The following is a 15,255-nucleotide window of genomic DNA, read 5'->3' as shown; positions in this document are numbered from 1 at the left end:
CGGGCCCAGCCACAGTGAGCACTTGACGAGTGGCAGCTGCCTGTGCTGATTGACAGCGGGGGCGGTGCCGTCCCATTACAAGCGACAACGCAGCTCCTGCCCCCGGGCAGGTGCCACATGGCCCTCTGCCTGACTACCACATTTCTGGGAGGTGCTTACAGCCCAGAGTGGGGGACCTAGGGCCAGTGCTGGATATGCTGGGGGTGGCAGCAGGCACTGATGGACTCCCCTCCCCCAGTACGAGAACGAGGCCAAGTATAAGGACCAGTGGGGACAGCAGTGGCTGCAGCACTGCCCCAGCTTCTCGGACGTCATGGGGCACAAGGCCCTCCCCAAGGAAGATTTCAAGGAGCCCCATGGATGGCACTGGCAGGGGCCATGGACAGTGGAACCTCAGCGGAGGTAAGGCTGGGATGTGGGACCCGGAGCCTGTGAGCCCCTGGACAGGCAGCAGTGGAGCTGACGCCGCTTCTTACCCAGGAGGGCCAGTAGGCAGCAGCCCAGAGAGGCGGGCACACAGCCACTGCAGCCTGGTTCCGGGGGCTGGGGTGCATAGGACAGGGGGACCTGCCCGCCACCCTACCTTGCATGCCAGGCCCCGCTGCCCAGCCTTGCCCAGAGCAGGTGGGGCTGCCAGGTATGGCAGTGCTCAGCCAACAGAGGAGGACCCCAGGGGCCTGTAAGCTCAGGGAGATATGCTGGGAACTTGGGGTCTCACTGCCCCCAGGCTCCTCCTGGACACAGACATCAACAAGAGCCAGGTGCTGGAGGAGGTGTACGAGAACCAGTGCCGAGACGCCACGGGGGCCTGGGGGCCTGCCGCCATCCCCAACACAGACGTGGTGAGCAGGGGGCGCGGGGGGGCCAGCGATTCAACCAGGGGGGCACCTTGGAAGCTGGGGTGTCTGAGTGGAAAGAGCACTGGATCAGGCGTTACCAACTGAGCCCTGCTCCCTGGTGTGACCTTGGGTGAGCGCTGATGGGGTTTGTATCCCAAGGTGGTGGGGAGAGGTGCCCTAAATGGGACTGGAAGGACGACAGAGTGGGCACCTTTCCTTCCCCCTTTCGAAGGTGGCGCTTTTACCCAGAATTCAAAGTTCAGTAAGGAACTGAACTTTGAATTTTGTTTCTTTTTTTCTGGCTGCACTGCGCGGCACGCGGGATCTTAGTTCCCCAACCAGGGATCGAACCTGGGCCTCCAGCCGTGGAAGCGCGGAGCCCTAACCACTAGACCACAGGGGAATTCCCGAATTTTGTTTCATTTTTCACGAACTTAAATTTAAGGAGCCCCAGGAGGCTGGAGGCCACGATGGCTGCAGTAGGCGAGCAACACGGCCCTTGGCCCACCCTCTCTGTGCACCCACAGAACGGAGAACCCGTGGAGGCCCGGGAGAATGTGAAGTGTCCCCAAGGCTGGCACGTGAAGAAGAACTGGGCTGTGGAGCTGAACCACGCGGTGGACAGTGAAGGTCAGTCCTCTGGGCAGCGGCTAAGGGCGGCAGGGCCTGGAACTGAAAGTAGCCAGGCTGTCGGGTGGGGTAGGCCTGCGTTCCTGGGGGGCCTCAGTCTCCGGAGAGCAGGGCCTCCACCCTTGCCACAGACGTGGGCCCCAGCTTTGAGACAGGGCAGGTGCTAAGCGCCTCCCGAGCACGTGAACTGGGGTCGCGTCCAGAGCCTGGTTCACCCCAGGTGGCTCCAGGGAAGGGGCGGTGGGCTGGGAGTCGGAAGACCTGGGCTCAAGATGCAGCCTCTGCTACTTACGGGCTGTGTGACCTTGTGCGGGTCCCAGGACGCCTGTGAGCCTCACCTTCCTTGTCTGTAAGATGGGCAGTTGAGCCCAGGCCACCGGTGACGCAGTGTGACCACACCTTCCTTTGTGGCCGGAGAGACCTGGACGTGAGGGACAGCACTGCCCCCTCGGCCTGCCCTTCCAGGGCTTATCTCTCAGGCCTGTCCGAGCCCCCGAGCCTGTGGGCCCCTGGGCACCCACGGGCTGTATCCTGGTCCCTCAGGCTGGGAGTACGGAGTGGGCATCCCGCCCTCGGGGCTGCCCCAGGTCTGGAACTCGGTGGAGAAGACCTACTACTCCTGCCGCCGCCGGCGCTGGGCGCGCGTGCGCTACCGGGACCACGGGAGGCTGAGCCACGAGCAGGAGACCCTGTCCTTCCTGCAGCTGGTGAGGGGCCGCCTGGTCAGGGACCTGGCGGGACCATGGATGGGACCCACCCTTGGCCAGGTGAGAGGGTGACTCTGCTCCCCCCGCAGCACCACCCCAGCCTGGCTGAGGACGAGGAAGGCTGGGAGTACGGCGTCTTCGGTTCCAAGTTCCACCTGAACCCTCAGCCCCAGAGCCAGTTCCGCCGCCGCCGCTGGCACCGCAGGCTGGCCCCCAACAAGGTCAAGGGCATTGCATCCATATTCCTCCTGGAGGGATCCTTGGTAAAGCCCCAGGGGGCTAGGTGTCTCTTCCCTGCAACCCCACCTCCGGAGCCAGGGCCCCCTGGTGCGCCAGGCAGATGGAGACGCCCCGTGTGGCCAGATGCACTGACCACTGCAGGTGGGGGGACCTGGGCCCCGGAACCACATCCTCAGGCTTTGGATGGGGAGAAGGGTGACCTGGGCCTGGGCTGGGGGAGGCAGGAAAGGCACCTATGAGCCTCAGGGAGTCTGTCCTGGGCACAGAGTCTAGATATGAAACAGCAAGCTAAGAGGGAAGCGGACGTGGTGTCGTCGACACGGAGACTGGACAGAATCAGGAGCTCCTGGAGGGCTCCCCCAGAGATCACCCAGCCACCCAACCTGCCCTTCATCTACTGCATCTTCAACAGTGAGCATTCAATTGAGAGTCGGCTTGGGTGGCCCCGGAGACACCCAGCACCTGAGGGCAGGGAGCAGGGGGCATGGGGTGGGGATCCTGGGGACGGGTGGCGGACACAGCTCCTCTCTTACCCAGAGCCCCACTACTACCAGCTCTTCTGCTACATCTACCAGGCCCGGAACCTGATGTCTAACCACATCCAGACATTCCAGGGTAGGCGTGGGCACCTCTTCTCCCCCAGCCCCTCCATGTGGCCACGCAGCAGTATAAAGGATGTGGCGAGGAGGGGGTGACACACATGCAGACCCCTGCCCCCAGCAGCTCATGGCCCTGGTTTGGGGAAGAGACACAAGAACAAGGAATACAAGGTGGGACCGCTCTTGTGGTGTGTCCCCAACACTGTGGAATCAAGACAGGGAGGCTTCATCCCACTGGAGGCCACTTAGCTGAGCCTTGAAGAGGAAGGAGGAGTTTGCTGGGCCTTGACAAGGAAGAGGGAGGATGAGACACAAAGGCGAGAGAGAGGATGACATGCTTGGGAACCACTTGTTCCTTGTGCTGGACAGAAGATGAGGGGTGGGGAGGAGGGGTGGCAATTTCTAGCCCTGTGTGGAGGCCCCATGGGAGGTTTCAGGTGAGTCACGTGCTCCTGCCTTGGGCTGGCAGTGGCCCTGTTTGTTGGGAGCCAGACTGTTGGACAAGGGTCTGAGCCGGGGCAGTGGATGTCTGCTGGGAGCTGTGTCCACTGGGCATCAGCACCCTCGTCGAGAGGGTCGTGTGATGTTCCTTGATGCCAAGGCCACTTGCTGATGCTGTGTGAGGGCAGCCACGTGTAGCCTGGTCCCCAGAACCCCTCCAGAGGAGCCGCCGGGCCCTCCGCGTCTGTGACGGCTAGGCCCCAACCATGATGGTATAAGGGGCCTCTAGCTATAAGCCCATGTGCTCTGTGGCTTACTCTGAGGTGGCCTTCTGGGGAGCTGGAGTGGCTGTGGCTGTCTGGCCTGAGCCTCCCCGGGTACCCAGTCCGGTGGCGGCAGCAGCCAGAAGAGGGGAGAGCCTCACTCGGCAGCTCAAAGGCACAGCTCTCCTTCCACCCACAGCGCCCTTCATTCGGTTGGTCTTCTTGAACCACAGCCAGTGCACCCAAACCCTGAAGAGCTCTGCAGCCCCTACGTGGGCCCAGACGCTCATCTTCCAGCACCTCCTCCTGTACGAGAACCCCCAGGACACCAAAGAGAGCCCACCATTCGTGGTGTTGGAACTGTGGCAGCGGGACCCCCAGGTAAGGTGGGCTGGGCTGGGCAGAGCTCTGAGAAGTTTTTAATGTATTTTTTTGGCCGTGCCATGTGGCATGCCGGATCTTAGTTCCCAGACCAGGGATTGAACCTGTGCCCACTGCAGTGGAAGCACAGAGTCCTAACCACCGAACCGCCAGGGAATTCCGTGAGGAGCTTTTATTTTATTTGATTTTTTTGCGGTACATGGGCCTCTCACTGTTGTGGCCTCTCCCGTTGCGGAGCACAGGCTCCGGATGCGCAGGCTCAGCGGTCATGGCTCACGGGCCCAGCCGCTCCGCGGCATGTGGGATCTTCCCGGACCGGGGCACGAACCCGTGTCCCCTGCATCGGCAGGCGGACTCTCAACCACTGCGCCACCAGGGAACCCAGGAGCTTTTATTTTAGAGGAGAATATGCTCTCGAAAAGTGCTCCAGCGGGACCTGATTCACAGAGCACATCGCATTGATCCTAGAGTTGTCAGAATCCCAGGAGGAGCCAGACCCCTGCCAGCCTGGCCTCCATGTTTTGTGAACTTCCCCTTCCCTCCAGGGCAATGAGAGCTTGTGGGGACGGAGCATGTGGTCACCGGTGGTCTGGCTGGATGTCCAAAAACGGATCCTGCCCCCCATGAGGTGGCACCCCCTTGTAAAAGGGTTGGAGGAGGAAGAGGGCGAGATCTTGGCGTCCTGTGAGCTGATCCTCGAGACTGAGGTGCTGGGAGAGGGCCCGGCTGGGAGTGTGGTGCCCAGCGCCCTCACCCTGCCCCACTCCCCTGCCACATGTCCCCACAGCCAGCGGCCCCCAACCGCAGCCCCTCAGCAAAGTCCTGGGGCCCGGGAACCAGAACACTGGGCTGGGAGGTGCCGGCCTGCCCAACCTCTCCCTAACTCCCCTGCCAGCTTCTGCCCATAGGGCTCCGGGGCCGCCGCAGTTGAGCCTCTTAGGGTCTTGCTTGCGTGTGTGGCGGGGTGGGGGACAGTAGGACCAGCCCAACAGGGCCTCAGGCTCCCTGCTCTCCAACCTCATCCCTTCAGAGTCTCAGACAGCAGCTGCCACTCTTAAGTGTTCCCTGGAAGAGTGGGATCTACATCCTCCCCAAGAGCATGCAGCCCACGCTAAGGAAAATGGCTATTGAGGTGACGACACGTGGAGCAGGGCGGGTGGGCAGGGCGCAAGCCACCCCCAGAGCAGCCGAGCACCACGGTGCGCTCTCTGCTGACCCCCTTGGGCCTCCTGCCTACCTGCTCCAAAGCTTGGACCCCGAGAAGATACCAAGTGAGAGATGGAGGGAGACAGGAGAGAAATGAAGTTCTGATAGAACATTTAAAAGTATTTTCATGCAAACCTCTGCAGTGGGTCGTAGACAAAGGGCTTTAGCAACCATTACCTACAGATGTAAGCCTCATGAGGCCCCTGTGCAAAAAGTAGGGACGACCTTCCAGAGACGGAAATTCAGGCTCTGAGAGACAACACATCCACGCACAGTGACACAGGGGCTCAGTGGCAGCGCCAGGGTTTAGGCCCGGCCCTGCCTGACTCCAAATGCCAGGATGTTTCTCACCTCTTCTGAAAGTAGCATGGAGGCGCCCAGGTCAGAACCTACGCGCCCTGCGGCAAAGAGCGGAAGATGGTCAGGTCCTCCCCTCACTGGAGCCAAGATCAGACCACCTGGCTGGTTTCCACTCTGGCCCTGAGGCGGCCCAATGAGTAGGGTGTGGACAGCTCCTGGGGTACCCAGTGTTTGTCCGTTGAGAGACCCCAGGGTGCTGGCTCGCTGACTGGCCATGGAGCTCTGTGGGATCCAGGTCAGCCACGAGCTGGACGGCACCGAGGTGCCCAAGAACCCCGGGGCACTCCAGCTGCTGCGGGCCTGGGGGGCAGCCGGCAGCGGGAGGTAACCCCTGAGAGAGATGATTAGAGGCCAGATGGGCAGCGGGGGAGGAAGGGCAATACCTAATGGGCACCTCCCTCGTGGAGGAGCGACGACAGCACCCAGGCCTGGAGGACTCACCCCTCACAGGACAGGAGGACTGGGTGGGCCTTCGGACTCTGCCTTCACCCAGCCTCGTGCCCTGGCCCTGCAGGCCCCCTGGGGCCCCACTGCTCCCAGGCCAGGACCCCATCAGAGGGGCCGCCTGCCCCTCCCCCCACCCTCCCTCTCTGTTCCGGCAGATGCTGGTCTGGGGCCTTCGGAACATGAAGCAGGTGCGTTCGCCCCGGCTCCTGGTGGAATGCTGGGAAGAGTCCGTGCAGACAGAGCCCATCAGGGACTTCCAGACCAATCCCAACTTCACCCAGTCAACCCTCTTCCTCACACTGGTGAGAAGGCCTTGGGCCAGGGCTGGGGCAGCCCCGGCTCGTGGGAAGCCTCACGCCCTGGCCTCTCCCTGGGGCTGCAGTACATGCCTACGGATGAGGCCTTCGCGCTGCCCCTGGTGCTGAAGGTGGTGGACAACCAGGACTTCGGCCAGGAGACCGTGGTGGGTCAGGCCAACGTTGACTCCCTACAGCCCTACTTCTGTGACCCGTGGGCTCAGGACTACATGCCCCCACGGCCTCCAAGTACGGCCCTTTCTCCTTGCCCCTCCCCAGACCTCACCAACACGCTGGCACTGGGAGTGGCCAAGGCCCTGGCTGTCCTGCTGGGTTGGTGGCCCTCCCCTCCCCCCCCACTTCTCCCTTCTCCTGAGACTCATGACTGCGCTTTCTCCACGCAGTGCTGTCTGTGAAGAAGTACCAGGAGGTGAGTAAAGGGCTGGAGGCCCCATGCCATTTAGAGGAAACAGCCCTTGTGTCTGAGGAGGGTACAGATTAAACAGAGTTCCGATATCCGCGCCCCCAGCGTGAGGCCTACTTGTTCACGGGAACTCGAAAGCAGTGATCTCAACCTGGACTGCACATTAGAAATGCCCGAGAGTTTTAAAAATCCTGAGGGACTTCCCTGGCGGTCCAGTAGTTAGGACTCCGCGCTTCCACTGCAGGGGGGATGGGTTCGATCCCTGGCCGGGGAGCTAAGACCCCACGTGCTGCACAGCCCGCCCCCCCCAAAATGGTTTCTGACCAGTTGCTGGGGGTAGGAACCAGAAGCAGCAATTATTTTATTCAAGCCCAAACCACCTACGCCCCACCCCCGCCCCAGGTGATTCCGGTGTTTCCAAAGTTCAGAACTGCTGCTCTAGAGCAGCACCTGTCAACCTCGAAAGCACAGGAATCCTTTGGCATCTGGAGCAAAAACAGACTCAGCTTCAGGAGGCCTGGGGTGGGGCCTGAGGCTCTGAACGTCTGAGCCTTTCCAGAGTTAAGTGTGGAGCTGTGGGCAATGAGAACCGAGAACTAACCTGACCCTCCTTCTCAGCCCCAGTCCTATGTCTGAGGATCCCTGAATTAAAAAGCCTCTGTGAAGGGCAAGGGAGCCAGGGCAGGAAGCCGTGGCCTCGAACCCCTTCTGAGCTCAGAAGTCAGAGGCGGTGGGCGGACCGGGCGGCCAGGCCTTGCCTAGCTCACCGCCATCATTTTTCAGCTCCTAGGTTACCTTTATGAAAAGTTCTGGTTCAAGTCCAGCAACGCTGAGGTGACGTAGGCTCAGCCCCGGGGAATAAGGAACAAGTCCAGGCAGCTCAGGGAGGTGGGGCAGCATGACTCCGGGCAGAGGAAGGCCACGGTGCCTTCTCCCCGAGGGCCAAAATGCCCCTCCTCCTCACTGCCAGGATGAACACGACCAGGAAGTGGACTGGTGGAGCAAGCTGTTCTGGGCCACAGGAGATGCTCCCCTGTCCCTAAAGTACAAGTACAAAGAGTATCACACCCTGAAGGTTTGCAGGCCCCTACGACGGGAGACTGATGAAGGATGGAGAAAATCTGCGGGGAGAGGCCAACAAACCCAGCCCCGAGTCCTTGGGGAACCACCAAGTCCGGGGGTGGCTTCCTTTTCACAAGACTCCTGGCCACGCCGCCACAGGCCACACCCTTTCAGGAACCAGGGCTGCCCACCAGCAGCAGCTCTGCTGACCCCGGGGCAGATGCTCTGGGGCGAGACCTGGGTGGCCCCTCAACCCCGATCCTAGGAATGGTCCCCTCAAGCCCTGGCCAGCTCCCCCCGCCAGCCGGGTCCCACACGCCCTCCCACAGGTATACGACTGCGAGCTGGAGGCCGTGCCAGCCTTCCAGGGCCTGCAGGACTTCTGCCAGACCTTCAGACTCTACCAAGAAAGGCCCAAGCTGGACAGCCCTGTGGTAGGGGAGTTCAAGGTGCGTGTCCCAGCCCTGCCTAGCTGCACCTGTCACCTCGTGCCCCTTCTGTCCAGGGAAGACTCTGACAGGAGCGCTGGTTCTATACGCTCGGCATGAGGATGGGGCACGGAGGGCTTGACAGTCTTGGGAGTGGGGGGCAGAGACCGACCTCTGCAGGGACTCAGGGTGGCCTCCCCCAACTCAGGAAGGGCGAGGGCTTCTCAGTCCCAGCTCGGGCCTGTGCTGCTCTCGGAGGCCCTAGAGCCTTCGAAAACAAGTGCGGACCCCAAGGGATGGGTGGGGGTGGAACGAGACCTCCCTTCAGCGGAAAACACCACCGTGGTCCCCGTAGAGCATCTCTGCAGCACATGCCCCTACCCGTCCTCACGGGTTTCATCCCTGCCACCCTCAACACAGACCAGGGGTACCTCCTGGAGGGCTCTACAGAGCCAGGCCAGAGGCCAATACCTTCCCTCCCCAACACACACACAGGGCCAATTCCGTGTCTACCCCTTTCCTGAGAATCCAGACACCCCCAAGCCCCCTCGCCAGTTCCTGCCTTGGCCTAAGAAAGAGGACTTCCCTCAGCAGTGCTTGGTGCGGGTGTATGTGGTGCGAGCAGCCAACCTGCAGCCCCAAGACACCAACGGCCTGGTAACGAGCAGCCCTGAACCGCAGCGCTCGTCTTCCCCAGCCCCCAGCCCGGGCACCCCCCTCACCTCACCCTACACCCCAGCATCCCGGAGCTCCCTCAGGCTGACACCCAGACTGCCAACTTCCCACAGGCCCCATCTGGTACAAGGGGCTCCTTTCTGCCCCACTCCCGCCCTCCCTGACCAACCTGGGCTGACTCTGCATTTCCCGTCCTTCTCTCACGTCTATCTGAACCCCAGTGTGACCCTTATGTGATCCTGAAACTGGGAAAGACAAAGCTTGGCAACCGGGACAAGTACCAGCCCAACACTCTGGACCCCATCTTTGGCGTGTGAGATGCCCCAACGCACCCGACCCCACGTCCCCGCTCCCTGTGCCGGGAGCAGTTCTAGAAGGCAGAGAACTCTCACGTTCCTTTCTAGCCTCCACGTTCCTAGCACAGTGTCCAACAGACAGAAGATGCATTGATGGGCAGCCCAGCTCTCCCCTCCCCCCTCAACCACTTTGCCTGGGAAGGGAGCTCAGAGTCCCACACCCCAGGCCTGTCCAAAGTCACTCCCAGCCACGACTGAGGGATGGCTATTGGCGGACAAGAGCCATCCCAGGCTCTGCTCTCCAAATTCACCAGGGCCAAACAGGGGGTAGAGCACGGGCACGTGTGGTTGGGATGCTGGAGAGGGAGCTGTGTAGATAACATGGTCCTCGGTCTCTGTGTCTCCAACACCCTCACCCAAGGATGTTTGAAATGAGCTGCACCATCCCCCTGGAGAAGGACCTAGAGATCCAGCTGTATGACTTTGACCTATTTTCACCCGATGATAAGATTGGAACCACAGTCATTGACCTTGAAAACCGACTCCTGTCTGGCTTTGGAGCTCGTTGTGGGCTCTCCAAATCCTACTGCCAGTAAGCGTGGACCTGAACCAGGGCAAGAGAGCACGGGGTGGGGGGGTGGTGGTGGAAGAGTAAGCCCACGGCTCCCCTCGAAGACGCCTGCATCCCAGGCTGGGGAACCAGGGCCCGCACCTGTCTGCACCCCTGCTCCCAGCACTGGTCAGCCTGCAGCTCGAAGCAGAGGCTTCTCCAGGACTCAGATCTCCCCACCTTTTCCCCACAGGTCAGGGCCCTTTAGGTGGCGGGATCAGATGCCCCCAAGCCTGCTCTTGGAACACCACGCCAGGCAGAAAGGACTGCCTCCGCCTCTGTTCAGCCCTGAGGATGACTCTGTGTTTTACAATGGGAAAAAATTCAGACTGCAAAGCTTTGGTGAGAAGCACAGCACACTGCCAGAAAGCACAGAGCTGGGCCTCTGCGACAAGTGGGGCTACAGGATGGAGGAGCTGCCCGCCTCCCCTTCTCGCCTGTAACGGATAACCAAGGCCACTGCCCAGGCTGAGGGTGGAGAAGGGGCCTACGTGGGAGACGGGAAGGCTAATGACCTCGTGATCCCCTCCTTCCATCCCCCTCCAATCTAGAGCTGAAGCCCCCTACTGCTCGCTTTCTGGGATCTAAGAAAGAACGCCTTGCACTGTACCTCCTGCACACCCAGGGACTGGTACCTGAGCACGTGGAGACCCGCACGCTGTACAGCGACAGCCAGCCGGGCATCGACCAGGTATGAGACTGGAGGGGCTGGATCAGGAGGTGGGGAAGCCCACCCATCCAGGACAAGAGGGGAAGGAGAGGCCGGGCACCCACAGATGTACGTGAAAAGAAGACAAGCACGTTCTGTGCATGTTAATAAGCAAGAAGTCGCAGTGGTGTCTCTTAGAATATGGAGAAGTTCAGAGCTGGAAACGCCACCAACAAGAAACCGAGGCCCCGTGTCAGCTGTGGAAGTGTTTCGGGGCCTTCCCCGCCGGTGCCAGCACTGCCTTAGTCTCTCCTGAGGGAGGGTTAAGGAGGCAGCACCTGGGGTCAGAGTGCAGGCATCATAGCCCCGGCTTGGCTGTTAAGTGCAGGCTGTGTTTTCTCCACGGCAAGGAACCCCTAACAGGAGGAATAAAAATCCCCACAGGCACCCTAATTATCCCCTACCCTCCAGCCACCAGAATGGCTCACCTCATTCTCCAAATCTCTCAAGCTGATAGCACATTCTAGATACAAAGTTCTCTACTGAGCACTTTTTAAAACCATCCTCATTAAACCTGTTTTCTCATTAAATGGGGCCAATTTCAAAAGAATAAACCTAGGTCACATGGTTTAAAGGAATCTGTCTTCCACTGTTGGTAGTCCTACCCTCTTAACTCTTTTGTCTCCCCTTTTCTCACCAGCTTCAACCCTTCTTTCCTAGACCCCTGTGCTTTGTGGATAGCTTGACATTCTTAGGATGTGGTTCCACAACATAAAATGACCTGGAAATCACCTAGTTTACTCTTACTCAGGGCCACTAAGGTGGCTAATAATTGCAGCCCCAATCCCATTCTGGAGCGCCATCCAGAGAGGGTGTCCAGCAGGACCTGTTAAATGGCATCAACCCTCCAGACCCCGGTTACACTTGACATCCGTGCGCCACAGCCATCAGCCTCGTAGCCATCCTATGCTCCCAGCCTTGCTGCACTATTCTCCCAGCCAAAAAAAGAAACAAGTGGAAGCTGAGGGGCGGTGTGCTGACTTCCGGTCTGAAGTCCATCCCACCTCCCAGATGCCTCGATACCCCACCACTCGGTGTTGGAAACACAGCCTCAGCAGACCTAGAAGCTGAGACAGGGCCCCCCCCAGACCAGGATGCAGAGAACGGGGGCTGGCCAACCCCAGCCAGCGAATCCATCTCCACTCTAGGGAAAGGTGCAAATGTGGGTGGACATCTTCCCCAAGAAGCTTGGTCCTCCTGGCCCCCCATTCAACATTGGGCCCAGAAAGCCTAGGAGGTGAGTGACACCCATCTCCCGAGCAACTGCACCACTCGGTGTGGCCTTCCCAGCGTGCGGAGCACCAGTGGGCTCCAACACTGAGTCACGGTGATTCTTTTCCTCTGTTGGGAAACTGGGGAGCCTCCTTTCCCTGTGGTCCCCCAAACGCAGCACGACTTGGGTGGGCACGGAGGGCAGCCTCCCAGGCCTCTCTTCCCTCACCGAGGTTGCAGCTGGGGAGCTATTCCTCAGCAAAGCCTCAGAGAACAGTGGCTACAGGTATGAGCTGCGCTGCATTATCTGGAAAACTGCCCACATGGACCTGAAGGAAAACAGTTTAAGTACCGAGAGGATGAGCGACATCTATGTCAAAGGGTGAGGGAGAGGAGCGGGGCTCCGTCAGAGTGCCCTCAGACTTGCCCAGTTCTGTCTCTCCATTTCCACCCATGCCTGGCGTCTACTGGGCAGCCCTCCTCCCAGGGCTCCAGCTAGGGGTGGGGACAATCCGAGTGAACCCCAGGTGAGTGGACTTTGGCCCCAGGTGGTTATTCGGGCTGGAGAAGGACATGCAGAAGACAGATGTCCACTACCACTCCCTGACGGGGGAGGGCATCTTCAATTGGCGGTTCATCTTCACCTTGGATTACCTGGCAGCAGAGCAAGCGTGCGTCTTGAGTCAGAAGGTAACAGGCCCAGGAGCGGGATGCACTCCTACCTCTCCCCTCAGAGCCTGCGAGCTGCACCTCAGGGCCTACACTTGGAATGTGGCCTTGGGTGGAACCACTCCCCGCTCCCCCTCCCCCACTTTCTCCTCCTCCTCAGTGGTCCATCACTGCTGGGTGATGGGCTGCTAAGTGGCCAAAGGAACTCTCAGAGGAGACAGGCCGGAAATACGCTCTCCTGCCATCCTCCAGGACTACATATGGAGCCTGGACCCCACGGTGATGAAGTTCCCAGCCCGGCTCATCATCCAGATCTGGGACAATAGCATCATCTCCGCGGATAACTTCCTGGGTGAGATCCTGGCACAGGGCCCGTGACCACAGGACAGGGAGCTCCTTTTTGCTGACGGCATTTCTCTGGGCTCAGGGGTCCTGGAGCTGGATTTGTCTGACATGCCCCTCCCGGCCCGGCACGCCAAGCTATGCTCCATCAGGATGATGGATGCTGACCCCAAGCGGCCTCACTTCCTCCAGTACAAGCACTGCTCCCTCTTTAAGATGAAGACTGTAAGCGGCTGGTGGCCTTGCCAGGTCCTCGATGGCGGCAAATGGCGCTTGTCGGTAGGCGCTGGGGAAGGTGCCTATTGCCTAGGACAGGGCTGACTACTGTGCCGCGTAACTTGGCTCTGACAGACCCTGGGGGCCTGAGCTAAATCCCTTTCCCTTTCTGGACCCTGGGAAGAGGCCTTTAAAACTATCCTTGCTCCTGCCGTCTGAGCTCAGCTCCCACCACCCATGGTGTTTCTAGGGTAAAGTGAAGATGACCCTGGAGATTTTGACAGAGAAGGAAGCCTTAATCAAGGCAGCAGGAAGAGGCCAGTCGGAACCCAACCAATACCCTACACTCCATCCTCCCCTGTAAGGGTCCTGCAGGGCAAAGGCACCAAGCCTCTTCCTCGTTCACAAAGCTGAGCTGCGGGGCCTAGCAGTCTGTATGGGGTGGTGACCAGGGAAGGAGGCTGACAAGTAAAGAGGGATAATTACCGCCCCCCACCTCCCCACTCCGGCTCAATCGGGGAGAACAGCTGGGGATGGGGGAGGGCAGAAGCAGAAGTTGCTTTTTTAAAATGAAAGACCTTTGCTCTGGATTGCTTGACCTGAAGTTTCCCTCTGCCCTCCATTCTCTGCCATCTCTGCTCCTGGACAGACGCACCCATACCTTGCTCATGTGGTTTCGGTCACCCGTTACAAGGTTCATCCATGTTTTCTGGAAACGCTACCGCTTCAAAATCATAGCCATCTCAATCATCCTGCTTATAGGGCTTCTGCTGTTCAACTTTATCTATTCAGCTCCGGTGAGTGACAACCTTGGAGACAGGGGAAAAGGCACAGCTGCTCTCGGGATGACCCAAGAGAGAGCCCTCAGGTTGCTACTTCAGGCGAACTCTTATCTATTCTCTCTAGAACTATTTGGCCATGAGCTGGGTCAAGCCTGAACTTCGGCTGAGCGCTCCCATTCAAATATACGCCAATATCATCAATTCACTAAACACCAGCAACGCCAACTCTTCCAACCTCACCACTCCCATCAGAACCTGAAATCTACAACAGGCCATAAGCTGAAACTCCTCCAGGGACACATAAATCACCTGTGAGCTATTTTCCCAGAACTTCCAGCCCCACCAGACTAATTCCCCCCATGTCTGCCAGGCTTTTCTCCTGCCCATCCACAGCACTACCCTTGGGCTTCCTACCAGTTCCTTGTTTCCGGGGTCTAGGGATATTCTGACCATTCTGTTCAGACCACTTCCAACAAGAAGGGCAGAGTTGTAATTTTCCACTGAAATAAACAACTTTTGTAATGGAGCCACCCTGTAATTTGTGGGGGGGGGGGTTCACAACACCATGAAAGGCTGAAAACGCCAGGCTCTCAGACAAGACTCACAAGGATGGGGACGATGTCACCCTCACGCACCTCCTCGAGTCTCCAGGGACTCTTCCACTCTAAGAGGCCCTGACGTCACAGGAAAACAGAAGGCAAGGAAGGGCACCTGTGAGGAAAGGTGGCTCACGCGGGGTAAGCAGCCGGCCGAGGCCACCGCTCTCACCCCTCACGTGACCAGGTGGCCCCCTCCCCTGGGACACAGCTGTGACTCCAGCGCCCAGAACGACCTTCGGCCCCACTCATGACGGGAAGCATGTTTCTAGAACAAAAGGGGAGAGCCAGAGCAGAACCTACCACGCTAGTCAGATTGTTTCCTTGCACCACACACTGCTCTGAGGCTGGCCCGGGTGGGGGACTGCATTTCACGTCTTCCCCGCCCTCTTCACAGAGCCTCAAGGACCTCATAAGCTAGAATCACACAAAAGCCACAAGTGTGACGATCTCCACGCTGAGCTGCCCCTCCTGCACCCCTGCCCGGGCCAGCTCACGAGCCCACCGGTGTCCTCCCACTACAGGGGTCTAGCCAATCTCCCCCGGAACTCAAAAACACAGAACAGCCATTTGCTTTCTCAGTTCCACCTGGTCCGAAAGCCAAGCCCGGGGCCCCAGCTGACCCTCTGTCACTCTGGAGCCGCTCTGCCATGGGGGGAGGTCAGGAGGGTCCCACTGTCATCCCACCTGCACGAGAGCACTACCGCCTATGGGAAGGATACAAGAAAGCTGAGGACAACAGAAACCCACAGCCAGGCAAGGTAACCCTCCTTTCCTTCAGGGCTGAGCAGAGGGCTTTCCCAACCCAGAAGGCAGGGCAAGCGT

The 15,255-nt window shown here is 59.5% G+C and overlaps 1 protein-coding gene across 1 annotated transcript in view; it reads left to right on the top strand.

The window, feature by feature from the left end:
* FER1L5 (fer-1 like family member 5) overlaps positions 1 to 14,093 on the top strand; it is a 47,885-nt gene extending 33,792 nt beyond the window's left edge. Inside the window, exons 25-53 of the mRNA XM_060027689.1 lie at positions 239 to 402; positions 728 to 842; positions 1,367 to 1,469; positions 2,013 to 2,191; positions 2,287 to 2,439; positions 2,683 to 2,827; positions 2,954 to 3,031; positions 3,919 to 4,100; positions 4,646 to 4,825; positions 5,146 to 5,232; positions 6,269 to 6,415; positions 6,496 to 6,658; positions 6,814 to 6,839; positions 7,617 to 7,667; positions 7,804 to 7,908; positions 8,225 to 8,344; positions 8,819 to 8,980; positions 9,220 to 9,311; positions 9,716 to 9,886; positions 10,098 to 10,246; positions 10,456 to 10,595; positions 11,762 to 11,850; positions 12,112 to 12,207; positions 12,374 to 12,515; positions 12,747 to 12,846; positions 12,922 to 13,115; positions 13,303 to 13,412; positions 13,702 to 13,849; positions 13,959 to 14,093. Coding sequence (XP_059883672.1) covers positions 239 to 402; positions 728 to 842; positions 1,367 to 1,469; positions 2,013 to 2,191; positions 2,287 to 2,439; positions 2,683 to 2,827; positions 2,954 to 3,031; positions 3,919 to 4,100; positions 4,646 to 4,825; positions 5,146 to 5,232; positions 6,269 to 6,415; positions 6,496 to 6,658; positions 6,814 to 6,839; positions 7,617 to 7,667; positions 7,804 to 7,908; positions 8,225 to 8,344; positions 8,819 to 8,980; positions 9,220 to 9,311; positions 9,716 to 9,886; positions 10,098 to 10,246; positions 10,456 to 10,595; positions 11,762 to 11,850; positions 12,112 to 12,207; positions 12,374 to 12,515; positions 12,747 to 12,846; positions 12,922 to 13,115; positions 13,303 to 13,412; positions 13,702 to 13,849; positions 13,959 to 14,093 — 3,726 coding nt within the window. The remainder of the gene's footprint in view (positions 1 to 238; positions 403 to 727; positions 843 to 1,366; positions 1,470 to 2,012; positions 2,192 to 2,286; positions 2,440 to 2,682; positions 2,828 to 2,953; positions 3,032 to 3,918; positions 4,101 to 4,645; positions 4,826 to 5,145; positions 5,233 to 6,268; positions 6,416 to 6,495; positions 6,659 to 6,813; positions 6,840 to 7,616; positions 7,668 to 7,803; positions 7,909 to 8,224; positions 8,345 to 8,818; positions 8,981 to 9,219; positions 9,312 to 9,715; positions 9,887 to 10,097; positions 10,247 to 10,455; positions 10,596 to 11,761; positions 11,851 to 12,111; positions 12,208 to 12,373; positions 12,516 to 12,746; positions 12,847 to 12,921; positions 13,116 to 13,302; positions 13,413 to 13,701; positions 13,850 to 13,958) is intronic.
* Positions 14,094 to 15,255: the final 1,162 nt, after the last annotated feature.

This window comes from Delphinus delphis, chromosome 12 (genome assembly GCF_949987515.2).
Source record: "Delphinus delphis chromosome 12, mDelDel1.2, whole genome shotgun sequence".
Lineage (NCBI taxonomy): Eukaryota > Metazoa > Chordata > Mammalia > Artiodactyla > Delphinidae > Delphinus > Delphinus delphis.
Note: the sequence above shows the minus strand (reverse complement) of the source record. Positions and strands in the feature narration are given on the sequence as shown.